This window comes from Silene latifolia, chromosome X, assembly GCF_048544455.1.
Source record: "Silene latifolia isolate original U9 population chromosome X, ASM4854445v1, whole genome shotgun sequence".
Taxonomy (NCBI): Eukaryota; Viridiplantae; Streptophyta; class Magnoliopsida; order Caryophyllales; family Caryophyllaceae; genus Silene; species Silene latifolia.
In genome coordinates this window covers 335145349-335166104 of record NC_133537.1, presented here as the reverse complement: position 1 = coordinate 335166104, position 20756 = coordinate 335145349, and the positions used below count along the sequence as shown (strand labels likewise).

The window sequence follows — 20756 nt, the reverse complement described above, 5'->3', positions numbered from 1 at the left end:
CATTTATAAAGTAGATTACACTTCTCTTTTTCTCCATCAATCAACAGGAACGCTATTCTTTTCGAACTTGTTACGTTGGACGGGAACATCGTCGCTTTTCGGACCTGATAAGTGTTCCGTGAACGAGAACGCCATCGTTTTTCGAACTCGTCAATTTATGGCGCCCAATTTCGCTTCGCAAGCCAGGTCACATAACTATAGGCTCTGATACCATGCATCTTAAATTCGCATATAGAACTGTGCCTTGCCTATTGATGAGGAGAGAGTATGCGTTTCATAACTCTAAGAAGCTAGATTTCATCTCAAAAGTCAAAACCAATTGATTATAAATGGAGTACCTCCTTAATTTATAAAATAAATTACATTTATTATTTTTTCGCCAACATAGAACACTAAAGCGTGATATCCTTCATACCTAATATACGTGTTTCGGAGTATTGGAGATATGATCAGCAAGAGCATCACACCCTACATCATTCAGCTGCATCATCTTCTTCCCTATCCTACTGCTTCCATCATAGACTGTTCTGGAAGGTTCCAGGGACTAATGACAGCCTGTCATAAACTGTTATGATGATGAGTCATTGATGAGTCATCATAACAGAATTCAGTTACAGTCAACAGCTTTTAGTCAACTTACAAAAATAAATATCTAGATTTGTTTGTTAGAGTTTGTTAGCTTACTTGTATATAAATACCTGTACATAATAGTTTGTAACTTAAGTTTTCATAATACAATTTTTCTCAGTTTATTTACATCATTCTCTCAAACATTTACTTTGTCTTTCTACACTTCTAATCAAGCTTGCATAATTCATGTTAATGGCTTCCATGAAGATCATCATTTCTGCATGGTATCAGAGCTGCAAGGAGTGATCCTAGCAGTTTCTGTATACTTTCGTACGCAAATTCGCTGTTCAATTGTTATCAATTTGTTTCACAATTCCGCTGCAATTACTTTAAATTTTCTGCATTACAAACAACAACAAAAACGAACAAATTTTACTTTCTTTTCACAAATTATCATCAAAAACAACAAATTTCTGATTTTTCAATTCTTCAAGCTTGATTAACAATGGCGGCAAATTCCGAAATGCGGCTAATTCCATTATTATCTTTGGTGTTATCGGTATGCAGGATCCTCTATATCTTGCTCCTGGTGATATATCTGGTTTAAATCTGGTTTCTTCACCTTTTAATGGCAAGCATTACCTCCAGTGGTCTCGTGCTGTGAAAATGGCGCTCATTTCCAAAAACAAGCTAGGTTTCATCACTGGAAAGTATCCTAAGCCTGCGGAGACAGCTGCTACTTATCAAGACTGGATCCGAGTGGATTACAATGTCATGTGTTGGATTCTTCACTCCTTGATTCCAGAAATCTCAGGAAGCTTACTCTATGTTCAGTCATCTAAGCAACTTTGGGACGAAATCAAGGAGAGATACAGTCAGGCAAATGCGCCTTTTCTTTATCAATTAAGGAAAGATGTGATGTACACCATACAAGAGAATAATCAATCTGTAGCTGATTATTTCGGCAAATTGAAGTCAGTCTGGGAGGACCTGCAGAGTTTGGATGGTTTACCTGATTGTGAGTGTGGAGCTTTGAGCAAGTGTTCTTGCAGTCTTCTTAAGAAGGTTCTGGAAAGAGATAATAGACACAGGTTAATTGACTTTCTCATGGGACTGGATAAGAAGTATGAAACTGTCAGGAGTCAGATACTTGCTTCAGATCCACTACCAACAGTCAATCAGGCTTTCTTTCGCATTCAGCAAATTGAAATGCAAAAGAGTATCAGCAATAGTGATAAAGGCAAAGCTCCTATGAATGAAGAAATGGCTCTTGCAGCTAACAAATCTTATTATCCAAAGCATAATCATCAGAAGTATCCTAATGATGGTGCTGTTGGAAGTAATTCTCAGAAGCAAACTGGTCACAACAGTAATGGTTACAAGAAGGAATATGCTGCTGCAAATTACAATAGTGGCTATAAGAAACCTGCTTATAATTCTGGTGGAGCAAATAATGGCTATAATCAGAAGGTTGAGTCTGATGATGACTACAATAAGAGGCCCAAGATGACATGTACTTACTGCAACAGAGATGGACATACTGTCACTCGTTGCTATCAGCTTCATGGTTTTCCTGGTCAAAGAAACAACAGAGGTTTTGCTGGTGGACAGAAATATGCAGCTAATGTTGAAGGTGATACTCCACTTGAAGAGGAAGATCACTCTGATGATGAAGAGATACAGGTTAATCCTGCTATGATGAAGGCTATATTCAAGCAACTTGTTAAGGCTGTCAAGTCAGGAGATGTTCCAGAGTTTCATGCTAAGGGATCTCAATCTCAAAGTTCACATTCTGTGAATTTTGCAGGTATATCTCTTGCTACTACTGTTGTTAATGCAATAGTAGAAAATGAAACTGCTGATTGTTATTCCTGGATTTTTGACTCTGGTGCTTCTGATCATATGACATATGATCAGAATCTTTTCCAATCCATAAGATCTTTGGTTAATCCTATTAAAATCACCCTTCCTGATGGTACTGTGAAACTAGTTAAGACAGTTGGAGATGTTGTTCTCAATGAGGAGCTGGTGTTACGCAATGTGCTGTACTTACCTGAATTTAAACATCATTTGATGTCAGTTGGTAGGTTGCTTCATGACACTGGGTTGCAAGCCACTTTTACTGACACTGGCTGTATTCTGCAGGACCCTACCACTAAAAGGAAGGTCTGTGTGGGGCAGAAGTTAGCTGGAGTTTTTAGAATAAGATTTACTAAAAATAAGGCCAATTGTGGCAAATCTTGTTTTTCTTCCATTGCTTCTCATACAGCTTGTGCTGCTAGTCCTTCTTTTCACAAAGCAGATGTACACTTGGCTCACTCTAGGTTGGGTCATGTTTCTTTATCCAAGTTACTACATGTACCTATGTACTCTGCCATTAATAAGACTCAAAACTTTCATTGTGATACTTGCATTATGTCTAAACATCATAAATTACCATTTCCAGTTAGTCATTCACTTGCCACTACACCTTTTGCTTTAATACATGTTGATCTCTGGGGACCATATAGAATAAAGTCTATAACTGGTGCCTCATATTTCTTCACAATTGTGGATGATCATACTAGAGTAACATGGACGAGTTTACTGAAGGATAAAACCGAGGTTGCTCAGACAATAGTTCATTTTTTAGCCTATGTACACACTCGGTTTGGTCCCAAGTCAAAGTCATTAGAAGTGACAATGGTACGAGATTGTTGAGAATGAGTGTGGTGCTTTGTTAGCTGCACATGGGATAGTTCATCAACGGAGTTTACCTGGGAACCCTCAACAAAATGGGCGTGTTGAGCGGAAACACAGCACCTTTTAGATCCGCACGGGCTTTACGAATTCAGGCTAGTTTACCTAAAAGATTTTGGGGTGAGTGATATTGGCGCCACACACTTGATCAATTTAATGCCATCTTCTGTTTTACAATGGAAGATTCTTGAAGTATTGTTTGGAAAAAAAGCAGTGATTATGAGCATCTTAGGGTAATAGGTTGTTTATGCTATCTTTGCTATTAAGACCGGGGATAAGTTGGATCCAAGGGCAAGAAAATGCATTCACTTAGGGTATCCTTTTGCTCAGAAAGGCTACAAATTATATGATCTTGAATCTCACAAAATTATCCTAAGTAGGGATGTTATATTCAAAGAAGACATGTTTCCATTCAAAGATGATTCTCACAAAACAGTTGAATCACCTCCTGTTCCTTTTTGCCAAACAATAACAAGTTTTTGAGATGATCCCTTACATTTTCATACCGATACTCCTTCACATATTAATCCTAATAGTTCAAATAATACTAGTACAAATAATACTTCTCCACATATTACTACTAACATCTCAAATAATACAATTAATTCCAATAATACATCTTCCCTACACATTTCTCCTACTATTTCACCACATCTTTGCCAGTTCCCAGGAACGATACCATTTCTTCTTCTCCTTCTATTCCTTCTACTTGAGACCAAGTTCCTCTCAAGAGGACGGCCCAGGGGTTAGGAGGCCACCACCTGGTCTACAGGACTTTGTTTGTCCAGATTGAAGCAGTCCCACCTTCTAAGGATTCCACCTCTACTTCTTCTCTTTCTTTTCTCATTCGCACCAAAATGATCTTTCCAGTTATTCTCAGGAGTATATAGCATCCCTCAATGTCTTTGTTATGGGAGTTTATGAACCATCTTCATATGCTCAAGCAAAGGATGATCCAAATTGGCAGGAAGCCATGAACAAAGAGTTACAAGCATTAGAAGACAATCACACTTGGATATTAACTACTTTACCCCCAGGGAAGAAAGCCATTGGAGCAAAATGGGTGTACAAAGTCAAGTTCAAACCGGATGGCCTTTGTTGAGAGGTACAAAGCTCGCCTGGTCGCCAAAGGTTACAATCAGATTGAAGGCAAAGATTACAAACACACCTTGAGTCCGTTGCTAAGTTTACTAGTGTAAGAACTCTCATTGCTATTGCTGCTATCAAGGGATGGCATTTGCATCAACTTGATATCAATAACGCCTTCTTACACGGCTTCCTTGATGAGGAGGTATACATGGAGGTTCCACAAGGATATTCTAAACATCAACCTCACCAAGTATGTTTACTCAAAAGATCTCTTTATGGCCTTAAACAAGCCTCTAGACAGTGGAATTTAGAACTCACCAAGTTTCTTAAGCAACAGGGTTTTGAACAATCCACAGAAGACTATTCCTTATTTCTTAAAAATGGGAAGCAGGGAGAATTTATGGCTGTTTTAGTCTATGTAGATGATTTGCTCATTACTGGCAATGATGAATCAGGTATTAGCCATCTCAAAACACTTCTGGATCAAGCTTTCACTATCAAAGATTTGGGGTTTCTAAGGTATTTTCTTGGGATTGAAGTGTCCCGGTCACAATCTGGGATTCTTCTTAACCAAAGAAAGTATATTTCAGATATACTTACTGATACACAAATGATTAATTGCAAAACAGTTCCTTTTCCTTTTCCAAGGGGCATAAAACTTTCAATAGATGAGGGTGATTTATTGAGCAATCCAGAAGACTATAGACGGTTGGTTGGGAGATTACTCTATCTAAACCTAACTAGACCAGATATCTCTTACTCTGTTCAACAATTAAGTCAATTCCTTAGTGCACCAAGATTACCACATATGCAGACTCTTCACTTGGTTAAATACTTGAAGCATACCTTGCATTATGGCCTGTTCTATTCCTCGATGCACACTGTATTAACTAGTTATTGTGATGGTTGATTGGGGAACTTGTGCGTTTAGTGGGAGATCACTTACAGGCTATTGTGTCTACTTAGGGTCTTCCTCATTTCTCGGAAAACGAAAAACAAAATACGTGAGCAAGTCCTCTTTGAGTCGAATACTGAAGCATGAGCGGACTTCCGGTGAGCTAGTATGGATAGAGAGTTTTTGCATAACTTCAACATTTTCGCACCACTTCCAATTACCCTTTCTTTGTGATAACAAAGTCGCTCAAAGATATTTTGAGAACCCGGTATTTCATGAACGTACCAAACATTTGAAACTGGACTGTCATTATATACGGGAAAGGATCGCTGATGGTTTAATACAGACAAAGCATGTGGGTACAACCTCTCAGATTGCAGACGTAATGACCAAAGGACTTGGTGAAGCACAGCACACGTATTTCACTCACAAGTTGGGACTTGTTGCAGTCCCACCAAGTCCAACTTGAAAGGGGGGTATTGGAGATATGATCAGCAAGAGCATCACACCCTACATCATTCAGCTGCATCATCTTCTTCCCTATCCTACTGCTTCCATCATAGACTGTTCTGGAAGGTTCCAGGGACTAATGACAGCCTGTCATAAACTGTTATGATGATGAGTCATTGATGAGTCATCATAACAGAATTCAGTTACAGTCAACAGCTTTTAGTCAACTTACAAAAATAAATATCTAGATTTGTTTGTTAGAGTTTGTTAGCTTACTTGTATATAAATACCTGTACATAATAGTTTGTAACTTAAGTTTTCATAATACAATTTTTCTCAGTTTATTTACATCATTCTCTCAAACATTTACTTTGTCTTTCTACACTTCTAATCAAGCTTGCATAATTCATGTTAATGGCTTCCATGAAGATCATCATTTCTGCACGGAGGCTATTATATATAACCGAGGGTTTACTCAATGCGAACCGAAAATAGCGACTGTGGATTTCCCGAGGACCATAAAAAATGAGAGCCATTTTAAAGAATTAGAGGGAGTCCGGAGTAGTATTCGATCAAAGCTTTCTATGGTGTACTTTCCAAGGTGGGCGCTCCTTAAACAACTTTGTACATGCTACTTTTGGCAAAGTAGCATCCTTGCTTGATTTGGAAACCAAGTACCATCAATTTAGGGGTAAATACTTCGATATTGTTTTCATTATATTCATGTTTATGTGGTTTTCAGTAGTACAACTTCAAACTACTAGCAAGTTTAGTGGTGTTGATTTGAGAAATTTTAGTAGTTTTAATCCTTCATAATTTAAAACTTAATATTTTATCTATATAATAACCTTTTAAAAAAATAATCAAAATTATGAAAATTCAGTGATCTTTTTTAAGATAGTCATATTAATCTTAAGTGTAAAACGTGTCAAATACTCTTATATAAGTGGATGAGACAAAATTTATCAATCCTCAGACATTTTGCTTTGTGTCTCATCCACATATTTAACTTGTTTTATCGTTTAATATGGATATGTTCGTGTTAAATAAGTGTAAGAATTTGGGGTATCACACATTCTTGTTTAAGATGAGTTTTGCGTTTTAAATTTTAAGATGGATCAGATATATACCAAATTACATGAAAATTTGGCTAAATAATGCAAAAACTTTTCTCTTTATTACCACTATCTTGTAGTGCGTTTTAAAATTTAATTCGGATGCAAGATTTATTATTGTGGATTTGTGGTATAGATTTGCCATCTTGATCAATATCCAAACAATAATTGCTATGGGCCTATAAGTAGTGGACAGTATAAAAGGAGCCAATAATTTTCCCAATCAACATTATTTAATTTTCTTACTTTTCGTTCCCAAATTAGTTATTTGTCACAATAGATTTTGTCTGCGTATTAATGCTTGTGATAAATAACCCTTATCCAAGTCCCACATCAGTAAATGTAAGAGCGATATGCCTTAAATATAATGTTTGTCAGCTTAAAATAGTGCGGTGTATTTTGAGAAGGTGTTTAAAAATAAAATCGTATTAGACTTAATTAAAAGCGGACAAAAGAATACTCGAGAATGCGCGTCCAAATAATTGGGTATCAAAGTGGATAATTAATTTGGCTTGGCCTAGTACTTCCTATATATGATATGTCGTATAGCTTAAAAGATGGTAATGTTATTGTAGACCTATTTACGTGTAGACCTGGTAAATGGGTTATTTGGGCCGGGTTTGAATGAGACTGTATTGAGTCGGGTCATTTTCGGGTCCACAATTTATCGTGTCATTTCAAATCGGGTCATTTTGGGTAATGATTTTGACTTAATTGATTTATTTCGGGCAATCGGGTCATTTCAATCGGGTTACATTGGGTCGGGTGACTTTCAGGCCGGGTCATTTTTGGGTCTCGGGTCAGCCTTATTAGGTTGAGTTATTCGGATCGGGTTAGTTTTATCAGGTTTATTTACAAGTATAAGTGATGCTAATGTGTTTCTTTACAAAAAAAAATGTTTTGATGTTAGTATAAATGGGTACAATTGGAGTTGTCTAGCTTAGGTTAATTAGGAAAAACAAAAAGGAAGTAAATCAGATGTATAATTTACATATGGTCAATTAGGCATTACGATCTATTTTTTTGAATTTAACTTTTTTAAACTGAGCTTATTAAAATTTTAGTTTTTCTAAATTAAACTTGATTTAAATTGAACTTAAAGTACTAAACATTTTTTACACTGAACTTATAATATTTGAGCTGAATTGAACATTTTTCGTCTCAAGTTCAATTCAGCTCAAATATTATATGGCCAGTATTTGACACGTTCTACACTTAAGATATATATAACCAGGCTACTCGGAAGTCGGATATATCCGCCTTAAAAAAGACCAATTGTATTACTTAATGTACTCGGTATATATGTGCCCCTCTACTTGCTCCTCTCATCTAACCAAGCTACTCAAATAGCACCTCAAAATGCATTCAAAATTTGTTCCTTGGATGTTGGCCATCTCCTTGCTTCTCTCAATGGTATAGGGAAATGATCATCTGAAATATTCTCCAACCTTTTTTTTTTTTTTTGGCAATGCTTTAGCTCAAAATTTCATTTAATTTTCGCAGATGAATTGCAATGCAATGGAAGCAACACCTTCAAAGGAGAACCATATCCAAAACCATCCACCATCTGTCGCCGCCGACCATGTCGACCACCCGCAACTCGTCTTTTTCACCTTCAAAGACCTCCATCCGGGAAATATCATCCCAATTTACCAACTTGCCATCAACCCTTCTACTTCTCCGCGTTTTCTCCCTAGAGAAATCGCGGATTTAATACCCTTTTCACTTTCCAAACTCCCATTTATTCTCGATGTTTTTGGTTGGCCTCGGGATTCTCCCGAGGCCAAAACAATAGAAACAACATTAAAACAATGTGAGACCCCACCACTCAAAGGTGAGACCAAGTATTGTGCCACTTCCTTAGAGTCAATGTTATCCTTTGTGCATAAAACTTTTGGGACTATGAAATATAAGCCTCTAAGTACCCAACAAGCAGTAGCGCAATCGGGTAACTATTTGCAGAATTATACGGTTCTCGAAGCTCCAAGACGGGTATACGCCCCTAAAATGATCGCTTGTCATACGACAAGGTACCCGTATTTGGTGTACATATGCCATTACTTTGTGGGTGATAATCAAGTGTTTAAGGTGAAGTTAAGAAGTGAAGAAACAGGCAGTGAAATGGAAGCAGTAGCCACTTGTCATATGGATACATCCGAATGGAGCCCGGATCAACCGTTTCTTAAAGCTTACGGAATCAAACCGGGTACTATCCCGGTTTGCCATTTCTTTCCCACTGATAATGTTGTTTGGGTTGGAATAATCTCAGGTGATCAAGGTTCACCACAAATATGAGATTATTTTTATCACAAATTGTTATATCAGACGGTCTCATTGATAAAACCAGACTAATAATAACAGCTCTATCATGAAGCCATCAATTGTGAAATTATAATGTAATAGATCTGCTTTAAGACAACTATCTCCGACTTATAAGCGTAGAAGGAGTCAAATATTACCCTGTATAAGGAAATGAGATAAGATTTCGCATTTCCAAGGCATTTTGCTTTTGGTCTCATATATTGCTTGGCCACTTTCTTGTTTATTTGTGAATTCATGGTAGAGACCAACATCTTTTCTTCGTCAGGCAAATTTAACAAAAGAAAATAACTCGAAAATCCTCAAAATTGAAGGCTCATAAAACTAAGTTTGACATAAAAAGTAACAAAATCTTCAAAATAAGGACTACTAGCTGGGGCGATGAGCACTTGGCCACTGCAGCCCCCAAAGAGGGTGGCTTACATGGTCCATGTGGTGGCCCGGGGGATTCAACCACCTCGTCATAAAAAAAAGAAGAAAAAAAAAAAAACTCAGTTATGCACCCATGTTAGAGGCAACTCCAAATGGATCACGACATACGTCTATAAACTGTTTATACACCTCGGGTTCAAACCGGGGATGGTCTGAGCTGTCGGACACAACATCAGATGAATCGAGCTCAATGCAGCTAGTTTTGGTTTTGAACTGCGCATTCCCTGAATTCCTCTGGCCTTTCGCGATTTCCTCTACTGACTCTGCAACTGTAAGGTTGCACCAGTTGACTTGAATGCTAACCAATGTCTCAACTTGGCTGAAATCAGTTGGGATCGCTTTCAGCTTACTGCAATTTTGGACAACTAACCGCTCAAGACAGGGAAAGCAATCCTCTGATGTCTCCCATTCTTCGATATCAAGGTCCTCCAAGCTCATATACTTGAGATTCGGGAACTCCACATCCGTGACCCATTTCTGCCCCTTGAAACATTCGTCTTTCAGTTTGAGAGTCTCGAGTTCAGGCAATAATGCTGCGATTGTCTCTATTTCAGACCAGGGAAGCTGGAACTTGGACAGGGTTAACTTTTTCAAAGTCGAGGGGAAGCTGAACTGGCACGGATATTGAGGGTCACCCGAGTAGATCACCTTTAAATTTTCTAGATGACTGAGACTGCTTAGGTCAGGGAATACATTGACAGACTCATCCCAACATTCGCGAAAAATGCACCTTAGCTTTTGAAGATTTGGCAGACGGGCAATGGTCGCGTCACATATGTCACAGTTGCATAAAGCTGGAGTGGCAAGGCTTTGTAGACAATCTAATGAATCAGAGTTCTCATTGTTTACTACACTCGCGTGGTCGTGTATCAGCAAATGCCTTAACTTCCTCAAATCAAAGATAGTTTCGGGAACATGAATTAGTTTCCCTGTCGTCTCTTTGAAAATGAGTGTTTCAAGGTTCACTAGCTCACCTATGGAAGGAGGGATATGCTCCATCCTACCGCGTACTGCCAAATATCTCAGCAAAATAAGCCGCGTAATACTCTCAGGAAGTGTGTTACCCATATCAATGCATTCCATGTCCAACACTTTGAGTAATTTGAACTTCTCGAAATTAGAAATATCATATACCACAATGATGATGGAAGCGATTTCAACCAAATACGGATTGAACATCAAAGTACGGGTGGGTGCTGTGTGCGCCAAGGTTTCCCTAAACTTATTAAACAGGATTGGGCGACGAAAACATAAGCGCCGGTGCCAGCTTGGTAAAGAATCCCATCTGTAAACAAAATACATGTCGGGTTAGCATAATTACATGCCAACATGCGATTCTAAAGCAAACAGAAAGTAAGTGATGAAAAATGTTTTTAACAAAAGCTTATTATATATACCTGTGTACTATATGTAGAAACGTCTCCTCTTCCGCTTTTAGTAAACAGAAATCTCGTAGCAAGTCGTGCATTCTACAGTTTTGAATTTGATTACTTGAACCTGTTTTTGAGACCTTTAGCAAGCTTCTGTTCACCAGGTCCCTCAGGCAACGCTCTGCTGCATCGTCCAGACTACGTTGCTGATCAGTTTCATCTATAAATCTTTCTGCAGCCCACAGTCTCGCCAATCTCGACCTAGGAATCTCTTTTCCTCTCAAGAATGCACCACAGTAAAGGAAACACTGTTTCATCCGGACTGATAAATGGTTGTAACTAAGCTCGAGTTTATCTAGAATACCGTCTTGGTTTTTAACAAAGGAAACCAGACCCTCTTCAACTTCCCTCCATTTATCTTCATTTTCTTCTATATTCTGAAGGACTCCAGCTATGACTACAATTGAAAGCGGCAGTCCTGCACATTTTTTCGAGATTTTCTGTCCGACTTCACGTAAATGCTGAGGACAGCTCCTCTCACCAAATACCTTCTTCTCCAACAAATGCCAGCTTTTCTCTATGACAAGCGGTTGGAGTTCAAGACATGCGCCATCACCACTAAGTTGCGAGCCAATGGGTATGAACCGGCTTGTCAACAAGATTCTACTACCATTGTTGCTAGGTGGAAAACAGCTCTTCAACGAATTCCATGCTTCAATATCCCATATATCGTCCAGGACAATTAGGTAATTTTTCGTTTTTAGTAGACATTGATACAGCTTTAGAGCTAAATCCTCGGTTCTCAATTCATCGAGTTTACTACTAGGGCCAACTATTTGCCGTAGAATGTGTTGGAGTAACATTTTCTTTTCATAATTTTGAGAAACATAGCACCAAGCGTGAGTAGCGAAAGATGAAGCAATACCTTCATACACTTTCATGGCTAGAGTTGTTTTTCCCGAACCAGGCATGCCAACGATGGAGTTGATTTCCAATGGCCGTGGCCCTGTGCACAGTCGTTTTATCAGTTTTTCTTCCTCGTCCTCAAAACCTATGACTTCACCGTCTTTTGCTTTACCAGCTTCTTTCATAGTCACTGGGACTTGAGGTTCTTCTGATTCGCCCACTTCAGACGTCACTATTACATTCTGGAAGGACTTTGTCTTGGAAGTCTCTTCTTTGATCAACTGAAGCTCTTCTGTGACATCAGCTAGACGCATTCTGAAATACCATTCCGGTAGCTCCTCAAACGTGTCTATGACATATTCAACTTTGCGAGCTACGTTCAGAATCTGCTTTTTAAGGCCTTTCAATTTCTCTTGTTCAAGAAATGAATTGCATATGGTTAATTCATCATGAAGTGCTTCAATTTGCTGCATAGTAGTCGCCGCGTAGTCTGATTTACCATCCTTCAATTTCGTCAGATTTGCTAGAAGACTCTCCAAAAATCCCAATTCAGAGACAGGTAGCTTGGACGACGACAGTTTACAGTACTTCATATAAGCTCTACTGACCGACTTCTTCAAGCAGTCGACTTTTTCCACCAGACTACAATGAATGTCTTCTCTGCATATTTTGGCAGATAAGTAGCAAAACATTGTTCCTAATTCACAGATCCCCGTTCCAATTTCCTTGAGGAGATCGTCTAATTCCTCTTGCTCGTAATACAGCAAAAGCGGATCAGTAAGAGTACATCTCATAATATTGAGCCCTGACTCCAAACTGTTAACTTGTTTTTCTGTGAAATCTAATTCAACAGATTCAGAATTTAGTAGCTCCGTCAAGTTACTTATCAGAAACCGGATAGCCTGAAGCATAACTTCATCCTTCCGTTGTTTAAAGTCTGTCAGTCCCCAAATTGGAACATCAATGAATTTAACAAAGATTTTTCCAAGTTCCGGTTTCTCATTATGTAACAGCATCTGATTAAGAGACGTTGTTTGATCTGCTCCGCTCATCAAATGTATGTAAGATAGACATGCAGCCCTCTCAGTCAAATCTTCCAGATGAGTCAAGAGATCATTTCGGCTTTTGTCATTAACCCACAGCATTGCAGTTATTTCATGTAGAAGTCCCAAAAACGATATCGCATCATCAAGTTGACCCCCCATCTCAGAAAATGAGTCTGGATTACAGCACTGCAGATTCTTTACATTACTCGATAGAGCATCAGCAAATCCCAACCCCAGAGTTTTGCTCATTGGACTAAACAGTGTTGAAGGTTTTAAAACCTTGATCATTACGCACACTTCTTTAACAGCGACATTATTGACTGTAATATTTTTCAGTAGACAAGATCGGATGGATTCAAGTTCCTCGTCTCCTTTTTCAATTCTAAACTTTCTGAACTTAAACCGCCGAAGTTCCCACCATGACTTGCAGATCACATTTTCAGTATTGACTTTGATAGTGTCCAGTAAAGGATGGTTTATGCTCCATCTTTCTGTGCATCTGAGAAGCGTTCGCAGAAACCCAAACTCAAACCAAATCTCTTCAGTGAGTAGAGTCCGGAAACATTTCAAGAAGTCATCAACAGATAACCAAATGTCTCCAACTTCTAGTCTTGCCAACTTAACCCTTTCGGCAAGATCCTTCACCTTTAATGTCATCGCTTCATTGTTGTCCAGATTTTCTAACTCCGTTACAAAAGAATAAATAACAGATTCAGCTTCATGGGACAAGGCATCAATATGAGTTGAAATGGCATTCAGTTTTCCCTGTTCAACAAACGCTTCCTCAGGAGGCGGCGTGACAATAGATTTGACGAAATCCATCTCCAATAACAATTCTTTAATGTCATGCTCTTTTGAATCTGAGAAATGATACTTTGATATTTCTCGCAGATTCTTTTGTAGGGAGACAATGAAACCACAGAGAGCTTCACACTTCACAGGACAAGTAGTATCTGGTAGACTTAAGCCCAAAACCTCCATAATAATTCCGAAGTAGACCGACTTTGCTTGGAGCTGACAATCATTTGTCTTCTGATTTATATCAGTAAATTCAAGATCTACTGCTTTAGCTTCCCTCGCGTCTATATTCTCCACTGTAAATGATCTGAACAGGTATGCAGTTTCCCGAATCAAAGAATCCGTCTCTTTATAAATGTCAGTTAGCTTTGTCTCGGTGCAAACCTCAATAAATCTCCATTTCTCCACCAACATACGAAAAGTTATCAAAAACCTTAGCCTTTCATAAATATCTTTGACAGGTTCCTTCGTAGCAAAAGGTACATCCATATCTAGGCTCTGAACATACTGTAGATTGTCCAGGACACAATCAGCGCATTTACGACAGTCATATTCACTTACAGAAGCACTGCAGTAAAAATGTGTCGCATCTGCTTTAATGTGCAGCGTCTGTTCCAACATCCGAGTAACAAATTCATCCAAGCATTCTGCAGAAACTCCTGATCTAAGACGGCTTTTTACTTTATCATACCGCTGATCCACTGTGACTAAGCCAGATGCTACATATGGCAAAATGTACCTGACTTGAAGTTTCAACATTTGGATTTTGTTCATGAAACTTGGAATCGAATTCTCAAACTCGGGTTCTATGCAATTTAAGTCCTCAAGAAGTTTCTCGTAATAACCCTTTTGGTTATCGTCTCTTCCAACACTAAAACAGTTCCATGTGATAAGCCATTTATACACGGAACATTTACATAGAATGCCTGCAGAAAGTAGATACAGAAAAGATTGATACAGCATTCGATATTCTAATAAGTCAAAAAAGGAAACTCGACCCAACCTGACCCGACCAGAACCCTTGGTAGGTGTAAAGGGCCCACATTTCAAACTGACCGATCATGTAAATTTTTTTCAGCTGAAATGCAATCAGTACTTGATAATGATGCTAAATAATGATGCTAATTGAAAATTAGTACCTTTAATCCGATTTAAACATCGAAAAATTCCTGCTCGAGAATACCAGGCGATGCAGAATGCTAGAGCAATGCACACCTTCCAGAAAATGCGAGAAGCAGCAGCGGTCTCTTTAGCGTGTTCTTCTTCGTTGACCGCCATCATTCAACCTTGAAAAAATCGACACTAATCACAGTAATACATTACGCTATTGCAGTGATTGAGGATGTGTACTGATATCAATCGACTAGTAAATAGTAGTAACACTGTTGATATATGTCCAATAAGCTATTATTAACGCTTGTTAATAATATGTAGTTAATTTGTGTATTACAATATGGTGTTGGAAATGCAAGTTAATAGAAGTATGAAAAGCTGTTAGAATAATGAATAAAACTTGGGTATATTTGAATTTAAACATAGAAAAATCAGTAAATCACAGACATCAGACAACGAGATTTACAACTGTGGACTAAAAAATTACTACTCCGTACCAATTACCAAGTGTGAGTGTGACTGAAACTGTGCAGAAGTCTGAAATTGCCTAAGATTTGGTAAATCTAATGTTAACACCGAGTTATTGTTACAATAGATTATACAGAGTATATACTAGTATTATATATACTGGCCTGTGGCCTTGCCTTTATAATATTCGGTTTGGTGGATTGCCTTTAGATATAAGGAGGACACTCCTCCAACACACAAAGTTTTCTATATATGCATACAGTAAGTGTACTACAGTTTAATACTTTAATCATGACATAAATCTCGAAGTAGGTGCTAATGGTTAAGTGTACGAGGATGTATTCGATGGTTTTTGGAGTAATTCATATTGGATTCTCGTGGTTTTGTCTATTTTACATTATCTTTGATTTAAAGTCCCATTAATTACGCACTTCACACTTGACACAGGCATGTGTATACTCCTGTGCCTTTTTGTCATCTAGCTACCCTACCGAGGTAAAGGTGATAAAGTTTCGATTCTTTTGAACTTAATTTCAGTTCGCTTTAATTCACTTATTTTTATACGTTACTTCAGTTCAGTTAGTTTCAGTCCAAAATATATAGCGAAAACTGTTTTGTAAGAGTGTACTTATATTTGAGTTATAGACTTATAGGTATGGCGGATGCAGCTGTTGGGGTTTTCCTTGGGTTAGCCAAGGACTTAGTAGCTTATAACTACAACTTAATAAGTGGTGTTAAGGATGATTTTCAAGTCATTTACGAGGGCATTAATGGATTCAAAGCGTTCCTCCACGATGCAACTGGATGGCGCGACTCTGCCAGCATGGCCAACCTTGCTGCACGGATGAGGGACGTAACGTACGAGGCCGAGGACGCTATCGAAACCTACGTTATCCTCAAGTATGGTAAGGGTACATTGGAGAGACTATGGGAGTTCAAAAAGCTGCACAATGTCGCCGAAGACTTCAAAAGCATCAAGGATAAAATCAAGAGGATTAAGGACGACCAAGTCCATGTTATTCAGACATTGCAACGTCTCGACAGCACCCGGAGATTAGCTTCTGGATCGACGGTAACACTCTTTTCGTTTCTTTAGTTTTCGGTTTGCACTGTCCAGATTTGAGATTTAACTTGGATCATAAATTCGATCATTAGGGAGATAAAACTCGTAAAACCTATCATTTGTCCCATTCTATGTCCCACACCATACACATATTGACACATCAACACATTAGCATATTTCTTGTATATTTTTCATTTTGAACAAGTAATGTGTATGAACTGGGACACAGAATGGGCCACAAAATGGGACAAATGATCCTCATTGCTGCCTAAAATCATTGTACACTTGCAATGCAAGGATGAAAGAACCAATTTCATGTTGTATATAATGACTTGGCTGTATATATATAGTGATAGATGAACCATCTTAACCAAAACCTTAAGGTGATGGTTGAGGCCCAACTATTATAAATATTCCTATTACGCTCCCTCACTCAAATGCCCGTTGGGCTTGAAGAGTGGTTAGTTATGCACTCCCTCACTCAAATGCCCGTTGGGCTTGAAGAGTGGTTAGTTATGCACCGGCTCCCCCATACCGTGTGCTGGGTTTCCACTTCGAGTTTTTGAGGGGTTTTGAGGTTGCCAGGATTTGAACCAGTGACCTTCGGTCACATTGGCTCTGATACCATGATAGATGAACCATCTCAATCAAAATCTTAAGGTGATGGTTGAGGTCCAACTATTATAAATATTCCTATTATATAGAATGGTCTTACACAAGGCTAATACAATTAACTGACCGTGAAGGGAGTTTTGGGCATGGCACAAGGCGATCAAGTAGTTGGCCTCGACGAGGAGACAGTAGATTTGATTGACCAGCTGACTAGAGATTCTGATGAGAGAAAGGTTGTGGCCATTGCTGGAATGCCTGGACTTGGAAAGACAACACTGGCTAACAAAGTATTCACTGATCCTCATATCGAGTTGAAGTTCATGTATCGGGTCTGGGTTCGTGTTTCACAGCAATACAGCAGACGGGAAGTGCTCCGCACCATCTGGCACAAGGTTGGTGATGGATCCTTGATTGACCCAAATAACATAACCGAGGATGAGCTTTCAGAAAAAGTCCGAGAACATCTTGCAGAAAAGCATTGTCTAATTGCCTTAGACGATATCTGGACTGATAAAGCGTGGAATGAGCTGCAAAATGCCTTTCCCAGAGAGAACAGCAACCTGCGGATACTGGTTACAACGCGAGAGAATTCACTTGCCTTCCTTGCCCAAGAAGGTAAACTAGATTGAGCTAATGTTAAAATGTTTTTGATGATGAAAAGTGCTTAAGTGATACTCGTACTAATAGATGAACCATCTCAACCAAAACCTTAAGGTGAACCTTCGGTCACACTGGCTCTGATACCATGATAGATGAACCATCTCAACCAAAACCTTAAGATGATGGTTGAAGCCCAACTATTATAAATATTCCTATATTACGTACTACGTATTAATTCAGTATTGTCTTTCAGTACCCTCATTTTTGCAATTCATTGCGTGCAGGTAAACCCTTTCCACTAAAGCTACTAGACGAAACAAAGAGTTTCGAGCTCCTGGAGAAGAGAGTTTTTCGGAAGCAGAAGTGCCCTGACCATCTCAGGGTTCTTGGGCAAGAAATAGCCGAGAAATGTGGTGGACTTCCACTAGCTATAGTAATCATCGCCGGTATTCTCCTGCAATCTCGAACTGAGAAGAGATGGTGGGAAGATATCTCAAAGAGGGTGACTGAAAACATAGCTCAGGAAGACAAATGTAGGGAGATAGTCCGCCTAAGCTATGACAATTTACCGTATCACCTACGAGCGTGTTTCCTCTACTTCGGTATTTTCCCTCAAAGCTTCCAGGTTCCAGTTTCCAAGTTAAATTCCCTGTGGATTGCCGAGGGATTGGTGATTCCCGAAGAGGGAATTGAATTAGAGGAACAAGCTTCAAAGTATCTCCAAGAGCTTGTTGACCGGAATCTAGTAATGGTTGAAAAGACAGATTGTACCAACAAGATTAAACTTTGCAGGGTCCATGATGTCCTCCATGATTTATGCATCAAAGAATCCCGACAGGAGAACTTGTTTAACCAAATTCGGGATCTAGATCACTTTAATAGGTGTTCCCGCGACTGGGACACCTATCGTCGTCTTTCAATCCACAATGGTGTCTTAGAGTACCTAGCATTAAAAGCTTCAGGTGCCCGGGTCCGATCATTCTTGTCATTGGGCCCGGAAGCTGTCTTGCCGGTTTTGGTTATCAGAAACTTCCCTGGCGCATTTCAGCTTCTAAGGGTCTTGGATGTGACATCGATTTTATTGCAGCGTTTTCCAAAACTCTTACCTAAACTGGTTCACCTGAGGTATGTGGCTATGTACATTGATTTCGATGTTCTATCTTCTGATGTGAGCAAGCTTTCGAAGATGCAGGTTCTTATTGTCAAAGTGAACAAGGGAAATGATCTTGAAATAGGTGCTAATATATGGGACATGTACCAGCTACGACATTTGCAAACTAACGTGCCACTTCGTTTTTCATTCCCTTTGACAAAACTTCGGCAAGGTAATATATTTTTGGATCAATTTACTTGTATTCTTTTTTCGTCCATTCAACTCCACTTTACATGTTTCCTTTTTAGGCCAAGAAAATGATCAAATTATCCTTATTCACACTCCATATTTACAAAAAATGTCATCCATACCCCACACTAATCCACCATAAAACTCCACCTTTATATTTTTTTAACATTTTTAACCCCGCCATTCTCTTTCCATAGGTACTTTTTATAGTATTTTTAATCCGCTCTTTAATACGCGTGCAAAAAGCAAACATGCGAGGTAGAGTTGAACGGAGGGAGTATATCACAAGTATTTGCATTGTGGATACGAAACGACCTAACCCGAAATGCCATACATCGTCACGACTCATACCTGACTCGAGTATCGCAATTGCCGGATCTAGTGGAGTCTAATACTCCCTCCATACCTGACCAATGGTAACATGGTAAAAAATGGGGGTTTTTAAGAAAAAATGGTAAAAGCAAGGGCAAATATGGAAAGTAAGCTGAATATAATAAGGATTAATGTTGGGTTGGTGAGAGACCCACTACTTGGCATTTGTGTAAATATAAGAAGGATATAAGGGCATTATTGGGAAAAAACAGCCCATTTATAATATGTCACCATTGGTGTGATACGGCCGTATTAGGTAAGTGTTACCATTGGTCTGGTATTGAAGGAGTACATGTTAAAAAGCAAAAAGTATAGTTTCCATTGGAAATGTATTATATATTGTATATGATGTCGTCTCTCTGCCCTGTCAGGTACCACTTCTCCTATCAGGACGCTCACTGTAGTATCCCCGGAAACCTGTACAGCAGAATTGTTGGCCACAATTCCGAGAGTCAAGAAGTTGGGCATCCATGGCGATCTACGAAAACTGCCAGGCATCCAGGGAGGAGTAGCTGCATTCGATGGGTTCTCGACCTTGAGCTATCTCGAGATTTTAAAGATTAAGAATGAATCAACCGAACTTTCACCTTCTCCATTAACCCAAACGTGTTATCCTCGAAGCATAAGGCAATTGACTCTGACAAAGACCCACCTGGATTGGCAAAAGCATATGAACACTCTTGAAACACTACCTAATCTTGTAGTCCTTAAACTTAAAGACAGTGCTTTTATTGGAAAGTATTGGAAGCCCAAAAAGGAAGGGTTTCTCTGTCTGGAGGTGTTCCATGTAGAGGGCACAGACTTGGAGGTCTGGGATGCTGATACGGATGACTTCCCAGCACTTAGAACAATCACTCTCAGATACTGTGACGCATTGAAAGGCTTGCCAACTAACCTGGGAACCTTGCCAAACCTTCAGAAACTTGATCTTCACTGCAACAATCCTACTGTCGCTGCTTCCGGCAAAGAAATTCAACGGATTAAACTTGAACAGAAACAAGAAGTTTTGTTTAAACTCTATGTTTTTCCTTAAATTGGTGGTTTATGCTTAATAATTTGAAACATGTCAAGTCGGATTAGTTTAGTTGTGAAAGTTGTTTAACTTTCCAGTTGCAATTTGGATTTTTTCTTCGGATCAAACATGTCAGCTCTATACTTCTATGCAATTTAAGTCCTTCAGAAGCGCCTCGTAATAACCCGTTTAGTTATCGTCTCTTCCACCATTAAAACAGTTCCATGTGATAAGCCATTTACATAGAATGCCTGCAGAAAGTAGATTTATACAACATTCGATATTTGGGTTTAGGTCAAACTCCGGCCCTATTTTCATATTCCTTCTTTACGAAAGCATAAGCAAGTGAGGTAGGAATAAACCTGGCAAACGGGTCAAGCAGATCAGGTTTGGGTCGGCTTAGTTTGGGTCGCGTCAATTTCAAGTGGACGAGAGTTCGGGCCGA

At 39.0% G+C, this 20756-nt stretch overlaps 4 protein-coding genes across 4 annotated transcripts; 3 read left to right on the top strand and 1 right to left on the bottom strand.

Annotated features, from left to right (window-relative positions):
- The first annotated feature begins 445 nt into the window (after positions 1–445).
- On the top strand, positions 446–5308 carry LOC141620932 (uncharacterized). The gene is made up of 5 exons (XM_074437675.1): positions 446–534; positions 749–890; positions 1138–3255; positions 4190–4386; positions 4504–5308. Exons 1-5 carry the CDS (start codon positions 446–448, stop codon positions 5306–5308), a joined length of 3351 nt encoding a protein of 1116 aa, XP_074293776.1.
- A 2853-nt stretch (positions 5309–8161) lies between these two features.
- On the top strand, positions 8162–9359 carry LOC141622394 (BURP domain protein USPL1-like). The gene is made up of 2 exons (XM_074438431.1): positions 8162–8271; positions 8362–9359. Exons 1-2 carry the CDS (start codon positions 8218–8220, stop codon positions 9151–9153), a joined length of 846 nt encoding a protein of 281 aa, XP_074294532.1. The 5' UTR covers positions 8162–8217; the 3' UTR covers positions 9154–9359.
- Positions 9360–9513: 154 nt separating this feature from the next.
- Positions 9514–15133, bottom strand: LOC141622393 (putative late blight resistance protein homolog R1A-4). Its single transcript, XM_074438430.1, has 3 exons — positions 14869–15133; positions 11007–14655; positions 9514–10894 (listed from the first exon to the last, which is right to left on the bottom strand). The coding sequence occupies exons 1-3, from the start codon at positions 15008–15010 to the stop codon at positions 9673–9675; spliced, it is 5013 nt and encodes a 1670-aa protein (XP_074294531.1). The 5' UTR covers positions 15011–15133; the 3' UTR covers positions 9514–9672.
- A 737-nt stretch (positions 15134–15870) lies between these two features.
- On the top strand, positions 15871–20495 carry LOC141622392 (putative late blight resistance protein homolog R1B-14). Its single transcript, XM_074438429.1, has 4 exons — positions 15871–16382; positions 17120–17600; positions 17870–18910; positions 19671–20495. The coding sequence occupies exons 1-4, from the start codon at positions 15966–15968 to the stop codon at positions 20330–20332; spliced, it is 2601 nt and encodes an 866-aa protein (XP_074294530.1). The 5' UTR covers positions 15871–15965; the 3' UTR covers positions 20333–20495.
- Positions 20496–20756: the final 261 nt, after the last annotated feature.

What these genes read in the sequence shown, in the direction of transcription:
- LOC141620932 (XM_074437675.1), top strand. Translation starts at nt 446, where the DNA reads ATGATCAGCAAGAGCATCACACCCTACATCATTCAGCTGCATCATCTT. An exon ending in AGTCATTAGAAGTGACAATG is followed by an intron (nt 3,256 to 4,189) that starts GTACGAGATTGT and finishes AGTTATTCTCAG; the next exon opens with GAGTATATAGCATCCCTCAA. An exon ending in AAATGGGTGTACAAAGTCAA is followed by an intron (nt 4,387 to 4,503) that starts GTTCAAACCGGA and finishes TAAGTTTACTAG; the next exon opens with TGTAAGAACTCTCATTGCTA.
- LOC141622392 (XM_074438429.1), top strand. Translation starts at nt 15,966, where the DNA reads ATGGCGGATGCAGCTGTTGGGGTTTTCCTTGGGTTAGCCAAGGACTTA. An exon ending in TGCCTTCCTTGCCCAAGAAG is followed by an intron (nt 17,601 to 17,869) that starts GTAAACTAGATT and finishes CATTGCGTGCAG; the next exon opens with GTAAACCCTTTCCACTAAAG. An exon ending in TTTGACAAAACTTCGGCAAG is followed by an intron (nt 18,911 to 19,670) that starts GTAATATATTTT and finishes CTGCCCTGTCAG; the next exon opens with GTACCACTTCTCCTATCAGG.
- LOC141622393 (XM_074438430.1), bottom strand. Translation starts at nt 15,010, where the DNA reads ATGATGGCGGTCAACGAAGAAGAACACGCTAAAGAGACCGCTGCTGCT. An exon ending in ATGTTTAAATCGGATTAAAG is followed by an intron (nt 14,656 to 14,868) that starts GTACTAATTTTC and finishes TACTTTCTGCAG; the next exon opens with GCATTCTATGTAAATGTTCC. An exon ending in TTTCTACATATAGTACACAG is followed by an intron (nt 10,895 to 11,006) that starts GTATATATAATA and finishes TTTTGTTTACAG; the next exon opens with ATGGGATTCTTTACCAAGCT.
- LOC141622394 (XM_074438431.1), top strand. Translation starts at nt 8,218, where the DNA reads ATGCATTCAAAATTTGTTCCTTGGATGTTGGCCATCTCCTTGCTTCTC. An exon ending in TCTCCTTGCTTCTCTCAATG is followed by an intron (nt 8,272 to 8,361) that starts GTATAGGGAAAT and finishes TAATTTTCGCAG; the next exon opens with ATGAATTGCAATGCAATGGA.